At 44.9% G+C, this 15,525-nt stretch overlaps 2 protein-coding genes across 3 annotated transcripts in view; both read left to right on the top strand.

Moving 5' to 3' along the window:
• HHLA1 (HHLA1 neighbor of OC90) overlaps positions 1-3,054 on the top strand; it is a 34,492-nt gene extending 31,438 nt beyond the window's left edge. The window contains exons 15-16 of one of the 2 annotated variants that reach the window (XM_088674997.1): positions 224-312; positions 2,661-3,054. In XM_088674997.1, coding sequence (XP_088531123.1) covers positions 224-312; positions 2,661-2,704 — 133 coding nt within the window. In that variant the 3' untranslated portion in view covers positions 2,705-3,054. The remainder of the gene's footprint in view (positions 1-223; positions 313-2,660) is intronic. The other variant, XM_088674996.1, reaches the window with a different exon arrangement.
• Positions 3,055-9,612: 6,558 nt separating this feature from the next.
• The window catches only part of OC90 (otoconin 90), a 28,087-nt gene continuing 22,174 nt past the window's right edge, over positions 9,613-15,525 (top strand). The window contains exons 1-4 of the mRNA XM_088674995.1: positions 9,613-9,661; positions 11,697-11,762; positions 13,531-13,590; positions 15,145-15,319. Of these exons, the coding sequence (XP_088531121.1) occupies positions 9,613-9,661; positions 11,697-11,762; positions 13,531-13,590; positions 15,145-15,319 (350 nt within the window). The remainder of the gene's footprint in view (positions 9,662-11,696; positions 11,763-13,530; positions 13,591-15,144; positions 15,320-15,525) is intronic.

Below are 15,525 nucleotides of genomic sequence, written 5' to 3'. Positions count from 1 at the left end.
TTTTCCAAGTACTGGATTGCCCCAAGATTCACGTCTTGCCACTCACTGACTGGAAATACCAAACTCACATTTTATGACTGAAAAGTCATGGAGTGAATTTCCAATGTTGTGGTTGCTGCTGCCTTTGTTCTTATGATCCTGCCATGAGTTTGTATGGTGGTTCTTGTGTGATTGTGGAATGACTAGATGATCACATCTTATTCTAATCAATTCTGCTTAAATTTTTTAGGTACTGTATTGAAAACTATTCCTGGTTCTTGAAAAATGCAACATACATCTGTGAAAAAGTCAAGAGGACTGCCCATTCAAGGAGTGAGTAGATGTTCCCCAATGGTTTCATAATGTTTTCTTTCTCAAATATAATGGGACAAATTCTCATCTGGTTCTCAGAATTTTGGGGGTGTGGCCTTCAGCTGTGCTGGAGCCTAACCTTGAAATGGACAATGGAAAATATTAATACTAAATTAATTTCATTTAGTACCCACTGAAGTCAACAGGATGTGGTTAGCCATGGCTACTTTTTCCACAATGACCTTCAGTGGGACATCAGTGAGACCAACTTGCCGGTAATCCAGGTCCATCCCAATGGGTCTACCGGCTAGTAGCCATGGGTAGACCTTGGACTAGGCAGCAGACATTAGATTTCAACAGACAAGTAGGCCTGGTGTTCAGCTCTTTTCCCAGCTGCAAATTGAACCCAGATTTCCTCCTTTAACACAAGATTGAAGGAGAGCTTACAGGCACTCAAAACTTGAATTGCCTAGGCTTGCCTCCCTTTCCCTAAGACAAAATCTATCTCCTTTCCTACTACACTTCTGCATAGCTGCCAAGTTTTCCCTTTTCTCACGAGGAAGCCTATTCAACATAAGGGAATTTCCCTTAAAAAAAGGGAGAACTTGGCAGCTATGCCCTTCTGTGATTACAGGACAGGATAGCTTGACCACAGCTGTCAATGCACTGGTAACCTCAAGTCTGGATTACTACAATGCACACTAAGTGGGACTTCCCTTGAAGTTGGTCCAGAGACTGCAGCTAGAGTAGAACATGCTGGCTAGCCTACCTGTCCCACCAACTACTACCAGCAAATAATAACGCCTTGTCTGTGGGATCTGCACTGGCTGCTAATCTGCTACCAGGCCAAGTTCAATGTTTTGGTATTAACATACAAGGCCCTTTACAGCTCCAGGTTCCTTAAGAAACCATCATAGACCCAGTAGGTTTTATACTTCACTCCTTGAAGTCCCTAAAACACCAGAAGCCTGGTCCACAGCAACTCAAAACAGGACTTTCACTGTGACTTGCCTTGTTTTGTGGAACAGCATCTCTGTTGAGATCATACAGGTGTTCACTACCTGTACTTTCTGGAAACTACTGAAGACATTTTTTATTTCAACAGGTTTTTCCATCTTGGTGTAATAATAATAATAATAGTAATTAATAATAATAATAATAATTTTATTATTTATAGCCTGCCCATCTGGCTAGGTTTCCCCAGCTACTGCATTAGGCATTCATTTTGTATTGTTGAAAAAAACCTATATTTGTCCCTTTTGGGGGATTGTTTTAAAATTGCTTTTAATTGTTGTTATGGTCTGTTTGTAAATAGCCTTGAGACTGATTCGAAAGGCTATTCAGAAACGGATGACAACAATAATACAATACAATACTTTGCGCTTTTGCACAGAATGTTTTCAGAGTGGCTTGCTCCCAGTTGACTTTACCTAGGTAACTTTATCTGCAGCCTTGACCGTCCATCGCTCCACCCTTGAAGCAGGGGACTATTGCTCACAGGGACATATGAAGCTGCCTTGCACAGAGTCAGACCATCTAGCTCAGCATTGTATACTGGTAGTGGTTCTTCGGGGTTTGAGGGAGGGCTTTCTTGCAGACCTTCCTGGGGATTCTGGGAAATGAACCTGGGGCATTCTGCCTACAAAGCAGATGCTGTATCACAGAGCTATGGCCTTTCCCATCTTCCAGTTCCCAAGCTTCTCTTCCTCCTGCCCAGCTTGCTGTCCCTAACCTCTGGGTGGAAGGATGGAAGGAAGGAGGGGTGCAAGAGGAAGCACAGACAAGCTCTTTTAGCTCCTCACCTTACTAAGTGATTGCTTATGAGTGGTAGAGCCCTGCCATATGGAATATTGCACTTTGTACGTGCTCAAGGCACTCAGGAGGTAGGACCAAAGGAGGGTAGTGGGTGGAAGCAGAGGATTATTTTTAAGGCTGCCATCGAAGCCACAATTTTGGGAGTGTGAACCATTGCTATATATTACATATGTGCAAACAAGAGATGACTGAGAGGTGATATGAGAGCCATCTTCCACTATCTGAAGGGCTGTCACAAGGAAGATGGAGCAAGCTGGCTTTCTGCTGCTCCAGAGGGTAGGACTCAAACCAATGGATTCAAGTTGCAAGAAAGGAGATTCCGACTAAACATTAGGAAGAACTTTCTAACAGTAGGAGCCATTCAACTGTGGAACAGACTCCCACAAAAGGTGATGGAGTCTTCTTCTTTGGAGGTTTTGAAGCAGAGGTTGGATTTCTCAAAGAATTCTTCAGCTGTGATTCCAGCATCGCAGGGGGGCTGGACCAGATGAACTGTACAATTTTATGACTCTAAGATAGTTAAGAGTTTCCTCTTTCCCCTTTTGCTTTTTCAGCTTTAAAGCAAAAATGCCTTGCAAGCATTTGCAAAGCTATTTAAAGCCTGAAGAGGAGTCATTGCTAAGAAGAAGACTCACACAAAGACTTAGACTTCATCCTATTAACCAGTGCAAGAAACCACTGCCAGGTATGAAGAAGAAGAAGAAGAAGAAGAAGAAGAAGAAGAAGAAGAAGAAGAAGAAGAAGAAGAAGAAGGGAGGAGAATGAGTTTCCCCCTGTAGTAGGGTAGAATATTTTCCATTCCAAGCACTGATTAAACGAACTGTAATAGTAGGAGGTGGAACTCAAGCAAGAAACTCAACTTAAATGATTTTTTTTGTACCTTGTACTTCATAAAGTGTAATCATTAGTATTGTTACGGGTGCATGTTGAGGATTGTTAACTATGGTAAACCAGCTCTGAATAAAAATACGTGCAAGATTTTATTGTGATAAAATCTTGGAGAACTTTTTTTATTATGAAATGGCATATATTTAACTGAATTGATATGAAGCCTATTGCTGTTTCACAGCTCGTGCATGTTCAGTATACGAAGAACCTGCTTTAACAATGAGCAGACCATTGGTCCAGTGAGCTCTCAAGGGTTTCAGACAGGGGATTTCCTCAGACCTGCCTGGAGATGCCAGGGATTGAATCTGGGACCATTTCATGTTCTGCCACTGAGTTATGACCCTCCCTGGGACTGTGAGATTTAAATGTGACTTGTGGTGTGAATGGACAATTGCAGATAAAACTTAAGGTAAAGGGTAAAGGGACCCCTGACCATTAGGTCCAGTCGCGGATGACTCTGGGGTTGCGGTGTTCATCTCGCTTTATTGGCCAAGGGAGTCGGCATACAGCTTCCGGGTCATGTGACCAGCATGACAAAGCCGCTTCTGGCGAACCAGAGCAGCGCGTGGAAACACCGTTTACCTTCCCGCTGGAGCGGTTCCTATTTATCTACTTGCACTTTGACATGCTTTCGAACTGCTAGGTTGGCAGGAGCTGGGACTGAGCAACGGGAGCTCACCCCGTCACAGGGATTCGAACCGCCGACCTTCTGATCGGCAAGCCCTAGGCTCAGTGGTTTAACCACAGCACCACCTGGGTCCCATATTTCACCAAGGAGTCTTTATTACAGAATAATAATACAGTGGTACCTCTACTTACGAATTAAACGCATTCCGTACGCACATTCGTAAGTCGAAAAAAATTGTAAGTCGAATCCCATAGGAATGCATTGGGAGAAAAAATTTGTAAGTCATAGCAACCCTATCTAAAAATTCGTAAGTAGAAAAAAAATCCTATCTAAACCGCACCCAAAATGGCGGACGGAGCTCCGTTTGTAAGTAGAAACATTCATAAGTAGAGTTATTCGTAAGTAGAGGTACCACTGTATTTATCTACTTGTACCGCATGCTTTCAAACTGCTAGGTTGACAGGAGCAGGGACCGAGCAACGGGAGCTCACTCCATAGCGCGGATTTGAACCGCCAACCTTCCGATTGGCAAGCCCTAGGCTCTGTGGTTTAACCCACAGATGGCATTACAGTGGTACCTCGGTTTATGAACACAATTGGTTCTGGAAGTCTCTTCATAAACTGAAGTGTTCATAAACTGAAGCGAACTTTCCCATTGAAAGTAATGGAAAGTGGATTAATCCGTTCCAGACGGGTCCGCGGAGTACTCAACCTGAAGCGTACTTAACCCAAAGCATGGGTGTAATTGGTTCCAGAAGTCTGTTCATAAACTGAAGCGTTCATAAACTGAAGTGAACTTTCCCATTGAAAGTAATGGAAAGTGAATTAATCCGTTCCAGATGGGTCCGCGGCGTTCGTAAACCGAAAATTCGTAAACCGAGGTGTTCATAAACCGAGGTTCCACTGTAGCAGACACACCACTGTGCCTCTAGGTGGTGCTAGACAAGCAGGCCCAATTGTTTTGAGCTAGGGGCCGGAGTTAAGGCTCTGTGCCAACTCTACAATGGAGAAAGGAGGAATGTAGATCTTCACAGGCCACAGAGCGTGGGATTGGGGGTGGGCATCGGTGGCTTCTCATTTAATACTGGGCAAGATATCCGCTTGGTTGGAAACCTGTTTCCTAAGCAAGTTTATGTTATGGTTGCCATGCCTCTCCCACCCATGTACCCAAAGAACCTAAGTTGTTGAGCTCATTCCTAGGGCATCACTTCATGCGCTGCTGCATAGGAAAAAGGAGGCCGACCACCTGAGCAGACTTTCCCCATGGCTATGTAGAGCTGACAGGAGGAGATGAATCTGAGAGTTGCTTGGCTGCTGTGGCCTCTCATTTCACCCACAGCTCCTTCGCTTCATCCTAAGAGGAACTAAAACAGACATTTCTGCAAGCAATTTTCTGCTGCTTCACAAGTCCCATCTTTCCATGCTGTTTTTATGGATCTGTGCATTTCAAGGCGCACTTCCTCCCCTGATATATATACATACTTGCACACTGCATTGCAACATTCTGAGAAGTCTAAATTCTGATGGGGGGAGGCATCCCCTGATTCCTGGGTTTGTGGGGCCACACTCTTGGCCCTGCCTCCAGATATCCATGTGTTAGTGTGGCCATCTGCAAAGTCGAGAAGGCCATGCACAAGCAGCTGCTACCACACCCTGAGTGTTTTTGCCTGGCTGGAATATGTCCTTGGAATCAACTCTGCTTCCTTGCCGGAACAGAGAACAGAGATGTGCATATGCATGTGTTTGTGTGCAGAAGCACCCCTATTGTGCAAAGGTGACATTTGCATTTGTTGCTCTACCTACTCTTGCCTCTGGTTCTGCCCACCACTGGTCCCTGGAAGGTTGCCCGGAAGGAAATACGGCCCTCAAGATGATAAAAGTGCACCACCCTTGTCCGATGGACTTGCAGTCGACCTTGTTAACGTGTAGATGTCTCGAGCAGCTTTCTTCAACATAATGATCTCAAGAAGTTTGGGACTATAATTTCCATCAGACCCAGCCAGCATGACTGGTGGTCAGGGATGGTGGGAGATGCAGTCCGGAACAAGAAGAGGGTCACAGGTTTTCAAGGATGGTCTAGATCATAGATCATAGAATCATAGAGTTGGAGGAGGATCATTTAGTCCAGCCCCTTTTGCCCAACGTGGGGCATGAGCCAATGACCCCAAGATTAAAAGTCTCATGCTCTACTGGCTGAGCCAGTAGGGCACTTGGCAGAAGTTTGGATTCTTTTTTTAATAATATTTTTTATTAGTTTTCAATTACACAAATACCGAATTATATAATTTAGATAAAGTGCCACCCCGGCATGCTAGATTGGATGAATTGATTATTTGCTTAATTTCTGCGTTCCAAAATCTTATTGATTTCCATTACATTCCAGTCATAGTAATAATAATCCCTTATACAACAACTGCAGTATTAATAACGTCTATCCATGTTGACACATTAAATGATTTATAAAGTTACAAGTGAGGCACTCAAACTATATCCTTGTTCTTCCTGGGTGTGGCGATTATTCTGTCCGTGGTGTTTCTTCCAGTCCTTGTAAGATGTTATGTGTTTCTTTCCCCCGGTTGTTGCTGTTATCCGTCATGCCTTGGGTGGAGCTGATATCCCATCGTATCCCATTGGATTCAAACCCACGACTCTGGAGAGACTGGAGCCTAAATCCAGTGCCTTAGACTGCGTCTTTCCTGCTTGGCAGGGGGTTGGACTGGATGGCCCTTGTGGTCTCTTCCAACTCTATGATTCCATGATTCTATGATTCATTGTTGCATTACAAGTGTTATTCCAATCCCATAAATTATAATTCCCCCCCATCCCTTATTGAAGTCTTGATCTTCCTGATTTCTGATTTACATATACTTTAGAAGTCCTTCAAAGGTATGGTGTGGATATGACCTATCTGCTCAGTTTCCAGCTTGCGAGAGAGTCAAGATTAGTCTGCTAAGGAGATCAATTGAACATTATTTCCCCCTGCTCCTGTGCAATTACATCTTCCCACCCAGGAGCTCCGAGTGCTCCTGGAATATTTCTGCCTGTTTATTTAAAACACATATCCCGCTTTTCCATTCTGAGAATGCACAAAGTAGTTAATAACGGTTAATTACAATACAACAAACCACAATCAAATGCAATGAAGAACACATAGAAAGAGATGGGATATATTAGCCACAAAGGTGAATGCAGCAAAATGTTTCAAAGCAGTTTAAAAAGTGATCTATGAGCAGGAAAGTAGGATTTAAATTAGCAAATAACAATATGCCAATCCTGGTGAAATAGCATTTCCAGGCCTTCCCGATGATGCTGGCCTCCAACTCCCATCAGTCCCAAGCAGCGTAGCCAATGGTCGGAGGTGATGGAACTTGTCGTTCAGCAAACATGTGCAGGGCTTCTGGTCCCCCTCCTGTGCTCTAGTAGTCAAACGGCAGAAGCACAGCAGGAAAGTGAGCCTCCCAGGAGAGGGAGCTCCACAGTTTCGGTGCCGCAACCAAAAAGACCCTGCTCTGCATAACTAGCAATGCTCAGGAAGGCCTCCAACAAGGGGCTTCCAACCAAGGTCTCTCTTTTGCTGGTACAGCGAATCTCACAGCGCAGGGGTGGAATGGGAGTGGAAACAGTGGCAGACCGTGGCGTCTCAAATTTAAGTGGTGCCCTGTGCGACACAAAAATCTTCCCCCAACCCCTCTTGCCTCCCCTTGGACTTCATAGTTGTGGCACCTGCTGCAGCAGCCCAGAAGCTCTATACTCCCTGCCGTTGTTGGAAAGATGAGGTTTTTTTAAAAAAAGAGAGGTGTGCTGCAGGTCGGTGGAGATGAATTGCTAGGCCTTTTTGGTTGTGGCTCTTTGGCACACTTTCTCCAGAGATGCCTGCTCTCTCTCCCCACCCCCTTCCCTTGCCTCCTAGCATTTGACAAAGACCTGGCTCTTCAAGAAAGCTTTTTGACTTTTATTTATTGCATTCCGTTTATGCCCTTTGGATTATCATTTATTTTTTCTTTTAAAAAAAATGCTGCAATCCACTTTGATTTCCTGTTCTAAACAAATTGGGACGATTTTTTCAATTTTGTGTATGTGTGTGCATGTATCTCAATCTATCTATCATCTATCTATCTATCTATCTATCTATCTATCTATCTATCTATCTATCATCTATCTATCTATCTATGCCTGTCCCTGACCCGCACTGCCTAAAGACCCTTTAATGTCTTTTCCCCAACATTCCCTGTTCTTTTCAACACCTGGGGAAACCAGGGGCTCCAAATCAGTCTAGATTTTCACCTGTCTCTCAACATGGAACGTTGTCTCTTATTAAGTTCTTACCGCCACCGTCACGTGACTTGGCAGGAGAGGGATAACAGAGGGGCAATTGTTGTTTAATTACAACAGGGCCTGTATTATTCCGGCAACTCGCAGTCCCCTGGAGAGAAGGCCTATTTAATATAGCCCCAGGTATATAAATGATCTATAATGTTAAACCTTGCCACGGCGAGCGTTGTGACCTGCACAAACCTCATGAAAGGGCCGATTGAGAAAGCTTAAAGTGGGGTTGACGAAGAAAGTGGTCACATGGGCGAGGGGGGATAGCCAAGCAAGTATAAATCACTAAGCCCTAACCTTCTTTAAAGGCCATTTCCTCCTTCCCATCTCCTTTAGAGCAATATCCCTCAAGGTAAGTCGTGCGCTTTTGGTTGGAAGGGGAACGTACGTGATGATGAGTGGATCTGAACTGGCACCCTGATCTTAAAGCGGTTGACTTGGAAGGGTGAAAACTCCAGTGGCCGTAAGGGGACGAGGCAGCCATCCTCAGCATGCGGACTTGAATTAGTCCAGTTGAACCTAGTGAGATAACTTCTTCCCGAGAATCATGTGCAGGATTGCCCTTAAGGGATTGTCAGATCTCTTGATTTCAGTTTCTCATGTTTCCAGTTGCTAGTTCTCCACATTTTCATGGAAATCACCAGCATTTTAGTACAAAACTCTTCTACCGTAATTTGCACATTTTTGTAAGGCAATTTCCCCTCATATCATGCATTTGGCATAGTATTTTCTCTAATGTATGCACTTTGCTTTTGCATTTATTTGGCTGGAGAACAGCATTTGGAGAAGTGAGAATTTCAAAGGGGTGGTTGTGTTTCAGTTCGTGTATTAATTCGTAAGGTGCCAGTTAGCTTGGCTTGCCTTTCAATGCGAATTTCTCCTCCATCCCTGATTTGCCTTTACCTTTGAGGCAGAAGGTGTGATTTAGATTCTAAGCATGTGTGCAGCATGATCCTCCTATGTGTGATGAGAACTCAGGAGCAGGGTCAGGGATCCAAGCAAGGATTGATGTGGAAGAAGCTGGTTGATGTAGTCACAAAACTGTTTGGGGTTTTTTGAATCAGGTGGGCCCTTGGAGTAGGGTTGCCATATTTCAGAAAGTGAAAAATCCTTTCTGGCAAAGTTGTTGAGCTTTTGAGCTACGTATTTCTTCCTGGACATTTCTTCTTACTGCTGTATCCCGTCTATTTCTGGGAAATTCCGGACATATAGCAACCCTACCTTGGAGGTTCTTGCGGTAGCAATTGCAGATAAGAGATTGGTTGATCTCAAGAGGTCTGCTGAAATTTGAAAGTCTGCCCCTGTGTGTCCCAGTCCCACCCACTATCTTTTTCCACACTATTCCACACTAAAATCTTTATAGTCTTTTTTTCCCCTTTTCATGAACAGAAAAGCTCTAAGTGCTTTTATTCTCTCCCTGTGTGAGCAATTCCTTCCACAGACAAGCTGACTGTTGCATCACCATTGCCAGCTCTTAGGCTCCTACGCTGATACGCTTTCAGGGAGTAATATTCTCTTTTGTCGTTGAATAGTGGAATGAACTGAGGAGACATAAATAATCTGATGGCTTTCTAATGGGGCAGCTATGTTGCATTACCTTCGAAGGAAATTACGCACGCCCGGTCTAACATTTTACTTAATTCACCAGGCAAGATTCCTGAAAAACAATGATGGTTATTCTCCTGGTGAATATGTTGATGGTATTGCATAGTGGTGGTAAGTGGAAAACGATGTTACTGTTTCTCAAGCTCCGCTCATCATTTTGTATGGGTGTTTTGCGTCAAGCATGCTTACCCTATAGGCTCTTACAGCAGAACATCCCAGCCTTGTATCCGCAGATTTTTGTCAGGTTACACATTCCTTTATCCATGGACATTGGCCATGCTTAATGGGGATTATGGGAGCTGGAACATTTGGAATACCATTACAACATGTGGGGACCCAAGGTGAGGGAAGGCTGCTCTATAGTAAGAACTGATGATGATGATGATGATGATGATGATAAAACACATATAGGTACATACAACTCTGATCCTAAATCTCCACTAACTTGTGGGACATCTTTGGGAGAAGAAAAAGCTAAGGACTAAACTCTAAACAAATCCAGAGCAGAGTCCCTAAGATGGTTAGATGGTGCCTTATATGTCTCCTTCCGGCAACTCCTGCAGCCAAGCTGGTGCCAAACATCTTGCTCTGCTTTCCTTTGGACCACATCAATGTCATCTGGGCAGCCCAGGACCTCCAGACACACTGCCCAGGCTTGCACCCCGGGGAGGTCCCTTCAGTACTGCTTTGACTTCACCCCTGGAGGCTTGCTCCGTTGTCTCTTGAGACAGGTGGATGCAAACAGGCGATAAATCATAGAATCATAGAGTTGGAAGAGACCACAAGGGCCATGCAGTCCAACCCCCTGCCAAGCAGGAAACACCATCAAAGCATTCCTGACATATGTCTGTCAAGCCTCTGCTTAAAGACCTCCAAAGAAGGAGACTCCACCACACTCCTTGGTAGCAAATTCCACTGCCGAACAGCTTTTACTGTCAGGAAGTTATTCCCAATGTTTAGGTGGAATCTTCTTTCTTGTAGTTTGAATCCATTGTTCCGTGTCCGCTTCTCTGGAGCAGCAGAAAACAACCTTTCACCCTCCTCTATATGACATCCTTTTATATATTTCAACATGGCTATCATATCACCCCTTAACCCCCCTTGAGTCCCAATCAGTTTTAGTGATGAATCACATGACAACGTTGCAATCCTCTGCAGACTTATCCAGAAGTAGGCCTAGATGAATTCAATAAAACCCACCTCTATCTGTGTTGAACGCAAAGATCAAGCTGTCAGCCAAACAGTAAAACAAAATAATTGTGTATTAAACATAATTAGATTTTTTTTTAATTATCCGATCAATGCATTGGCTGCTGAGAGATGAATCAGTTCCTTTTAACTTTTGGGAATAGCCCTATGTATTCCAATGACCCTATGTATTTTCTGCTATACAGAAGTTGTGTAAGAGAAGGAGTCTCTATTCACTTCAGTGGAGGGTTCAGTGGAGCATCCCATCATTACAGTGAATGGGAAATTTCTCACAGCTATACGGAGCTGCTAAACCAAGTTGAAAGTCTACACAAAATGTTCTAAAATCCTACAAAAACACAAGTGTAATCCCCCCCTTAAAGTCCAATCAAATATTTTTGTGAATGTTTATCACATTGTAAATAATTCTTCCTCTGACAAGATCCTTCCTCCCTGTACTTTCTCACACCGACCCAAATTTCTGGGTGAGGTGATGTTTTGCAGACTTATTCCCCCCCCCCTCACATTTCAGTGAAGGTGGTTGGAGTAAGGAGAAAATTGAACCTGGAAATTTGATCTTAGTGTCACTGATGTGCAGATAATTCCCACCGATTTCAGAAAGAACCAACTTTGAAGTCTCCGCAACAGATGGCTGGGGTCATTATTATCTGTCGGATACATATGACTTCAGATCCTCATATGCAACCTGGTGCTGGGTGCAACACAGTTACACATTTTAAGTTCATCTTGAATTTCATTTCGGTGAACGTTTAATATATAAATAGCAAAGGTAAATGCATGAAGTCAACCCAGAGATATAGAGGAGAGGAGAGCAAGCAAGAGATGCACTTTGGATATTGCAATGGAGACCAACAAATGAGTCGACGGCTTCAGGCACTCTGTTGATTAATCTTTCTGTTTCAATTTGTGATCCTTCTGAACGGAACTGGTGAGACAGGAGGTCAAGGATCAGAGACACCAGCAATTCCAATGGATCTTCCGCACGCAGCAGAAAGAGACCTAAGTAAGAAGCTCTTCTTCTGTATCTGCAACATAACCTCTGAATATGGGGCATTGCATGTCCATCTTGGCCAAGTATTGCTGCCTCCACTGGCAATAGCTCCTCCAGGTCTCAGGCAGGCTGTAATGGCTGGTGTCCATTGGGTAGGGCAGATGCCCGGGAGACCAACAGCAGGTGGCGCCGATGACAGGCAGAGACACCCTTTGTATTGGCTGTATGCAAGTAAGCAGGTAGGCATGGACCAGCTGGGGGCAGACTGAGGTTGCTGGGGCAGTGCCCCATTTCCCCCTAATGGACCAAGTTCCACTGCAGGCAGGGGTTTCTCCCAACCAAAGGTGGCCCAGTCCATTTCACCACCTGGGGCAAAATGGGAATTGGTGCCTCCACTTCTGCTGCTGCTGCTGTTCCCTAGCTCTCACTGAACTTAACAGGAGCCAGGGAGCTCCTCAAAGTGTTGCTGCTTGCTTGGCTTCTCCTCCAGGGGCAGGGAAGGCGAGCGGCAATGTTGCATGCTGGAACGCCTCCCTCTCAGCGATGGACGCAAGGGGTCAGGCGGGTAGAGTGCTGCCTCTTGCATTTCTGCCGCCTGAGTGTCATGGGCCATGGGCCTGCTGTGTTTCCAGCTCTGCTGCCTGCTGGGATCTTATTAACCGGAGATCCCGGAGATGTAAGACTGGGGATACCGCAGGCATAAGACTGAACTTCCTGGACCATCAGCATGCAAAGTATGCGCTGTCACTAAACTATTGCTCCTTACCTGAAAGGGCTGAATTCATAGAATCATAGAGTTGGAAGAGACCACAAGGGCCATCCAGTCCAACCCCCTGCCAAGCAGGAAACACCATCAAAGCATTCCTGACAGATGGCTGTCAAGCCTCCGCTTAAAGACCTCCAATGAAGGAGACTCCACCACACCCCTTTGCAGCAAATTCCACTGTCGAACAGCTCTTACTGTCGAACTTTGCCTACAAGAGGCAGAGTTTAAGAATGGATTCAGACAACCAGTTTGTCCCAGTGAGAATTGCCTTTAGCAGTTTCCAAGGGATGGGGATTTAGTAGAACTTATGCAGACTTTGCTCTTGCTGAAGTGCACTGTTTCATATTGCAGTGGAGGGCATTGCATGCCTACATTATCCAGGGTAGCCTTCTCCCTGACACTCTTGGTTTCTGCATGCAAGGAGCTTATGTTTCATGACAAGAGTAATTAAACATGTGATCCTCACACTGGCAGAGTGGGCAGTCTAGAAAAAGACATCTGCTGTGATTATTCTGTGCCAATTGATTCTAGATCAGCTAGGTGGGTCCAATGAACAATGTTATGGGCTCTGATGCTTTTCAGATCTGCTGCAAAAATGCATCATTCCCAAATGGTGGCTGTTAAACTCATCGATGTTGCATATCCACACTACAGATGTAGTGAGAGATAAAGAACAATAATCATAGCCTGAGCAAGGGTTGGGTGGCAGAGGTTTCCCAGAAGTCCATCAGATGTTAGCTGCCTTTGTCATAATAAATATTTTCTGAATTTCCTTCCTGTGCCAGTCCCACCCATTAAGAGCCAAACCAGCTTCTAACTGTACAGCGCCACTGCCTTGGGTTGGGTCTGCTGGTCACTCTAAAGAGTGACAGAATACTGGGAGAGTGGGACAGAATGTTGGGAAGCGGTTCATTTTTGTGTGTGATTATCCCACAATTTAGTTTGTGGATGAAATGAAATAGATGAGAGATGGGCATGTATAACCTTCAACATCTTAAAACTATTCACATTCAGATAACATTACATTCTTCAACGGGGTCTTTGCAAACGTGGAAGGTGTTGCACTGTTTTTTGGTAAGTGAACATTGTTCTTTTTTAAAAAATAATAATAATCAGGCTCGTTTTATGGGGAGACCACTTCCTGACACTTGCATGTCTGCATTTTTGGTTTGTGTGCATTGCTTTGAACTGTGGACATATCTGAATGTGCCTATGTGCAGAATCCAGAACAAAAAAAGTGGTGCTGTGTATCAGGAATGTACAAGAGAGAACTGCGATGGAATGCTGCAGCGCGAGAGGCTGCGTTTCAGAATTCCAGTCTTCCATTCCCTCACCCCTCCGCATTTTCCTACTTCCCCACACAACAGTCGGCATTCCATGCCCACTGACCCCTTTCCATCATCACTGGGCTGTTTTTATCCCTCACCCTTAAGAGATTTTTCTAAAGTTTTTTTTTCTACCCCCCCCCCCCAGCATGCTGATATCTCCCTCTTCTGTATGGGTGGTAGAGCTTTGTCTACTGAAGCAATGCCACTCACAGCCCGGAGACGGGAGGGATTTTTCAGAAACACTTTGATTCCATCACATGAAGAGATGGAGAACAATGTCCTATGCTCAGGCCAATTAGAAAGAAACAAGCCAGGAACAGTGAATCATACAGAAACACACGAGGAAACCTCCAGTGAGGAGAAGTAGTTTGGATCATGTACCAGAAGTTCCTAGCTGCAAAATTATATGCAGTTTCCTGTGAGTAAGCTCCATTGAATGCAATGGGACTTACTTCTGAGTAAGACGTGTGTAGCATTACACTGTTAATTAAGCACTTTAGTCCTTCCTGTATGAGTCAGGAAGTCCTCTCTGGGAAGAACACAATCAGGCCATTGATTCTTCTATCTCAGCTTGACTAGAGCAAACCTCCCCACTTGCCAGTCTCCCACTTTCCCAAACAAACTTGGAGAGAATTCATGCTGGAGAGGGCCTGCTGGGAATGAATGAGTCTGTAAAGGTCTGATCATTAGGGTTGTGTGCTCCTGTGCAATGCTGAGGAGTATCATCTCCTGCTGGGAGGCACGGGATTTAGAGTTTCCTCTGCCTCCCTGTCCAATTCACTGAATCGGCGTGATCCAAGTTACTCATTTGGGAGGCACTGGGAAACTGCAAACCCGCATGGATCCCAGCAGAAAATGTGTCCCTCAATATGCTTGGGAAGATGCAGGCCATTAGACCGGGGTATGCATGACCTCTCACATCTCTCTCCCTACTTTACAATGGTTAACCTTCACTTGGGGAACTGGCATGGGGGTCAGGAGAACATAGGAATCTGCATGATACAGAATCAGACCACTGGTTCGTCTAGCTTTGTGCTGTCTACACCAATTGGTGGTAGCTCTCCAGGGTTTCAAGCAGGGCTGTCTCCCAGCAGATGCTCTACGGCCTTTTCTCTGAAGGGCTGGTCTCCTTGAGAGCTGTGTGTGTGTATGTGTGTGTGTGTGTGTGTGTGTGTGTGTGTTTTCTGAGCATTCTCTGAAAAACCTCCAAAATAACAATTTATGAGATGAGCCCAGTTGACTCACTACAAACAATGGTTTACCTTCAGACTCTGCATTCACCTTATGGTTGTCCCTGCAGACTGTTTGGGTTCTCAGTTCACCTGGCTCCAGTCCATCTTTACCAGCTTCCCTGCACTGCTCAACTTTGTGAGCAAAATGAGGTGTGTGACCGGCATTTGCCCGAGAGATTTCGAAGACTACGGCTGCACCTGCCGATTTGAAATGGAGGGTCTCCCCGCAGATGAATTTGATGGGTGAGTCTGGAATATTCATGGTGGCATTCCCATTTTGCAGAGGTTTTGTGAGTGACGCCTGTCCGTGTCTGTAACATGGCCTGTAAGACTACGGAGTCATAGAATTATAGAGTTGGAAGGGATCTCGAGGGTCATCCAGTCCAACCCACTGCAATGCAGGAATCTCAACTAAAGCATCCATGACAGGTGGCCATCCAACCTCTGCT

Source organism: Zootoca vivipara, chromosome 8 (assembly GCF_965207765.1).
Source record: "Zootoca vivipara chromosome 8, rZooViv2.hap1.1, whole genome shotgun sequence".
Classification (NCBI taxonomy): domain Eukaryota; kingdom Metazoa; phylum Chordata; class Lepidosauria; order Squamata; family Lacertidae; genus Zootoca; species Zootoca vivipara.
Note: the sequence above shows the minus strand (reverse complement) of the source record. Positions and strands in the feature narration are given on the sequence as shown.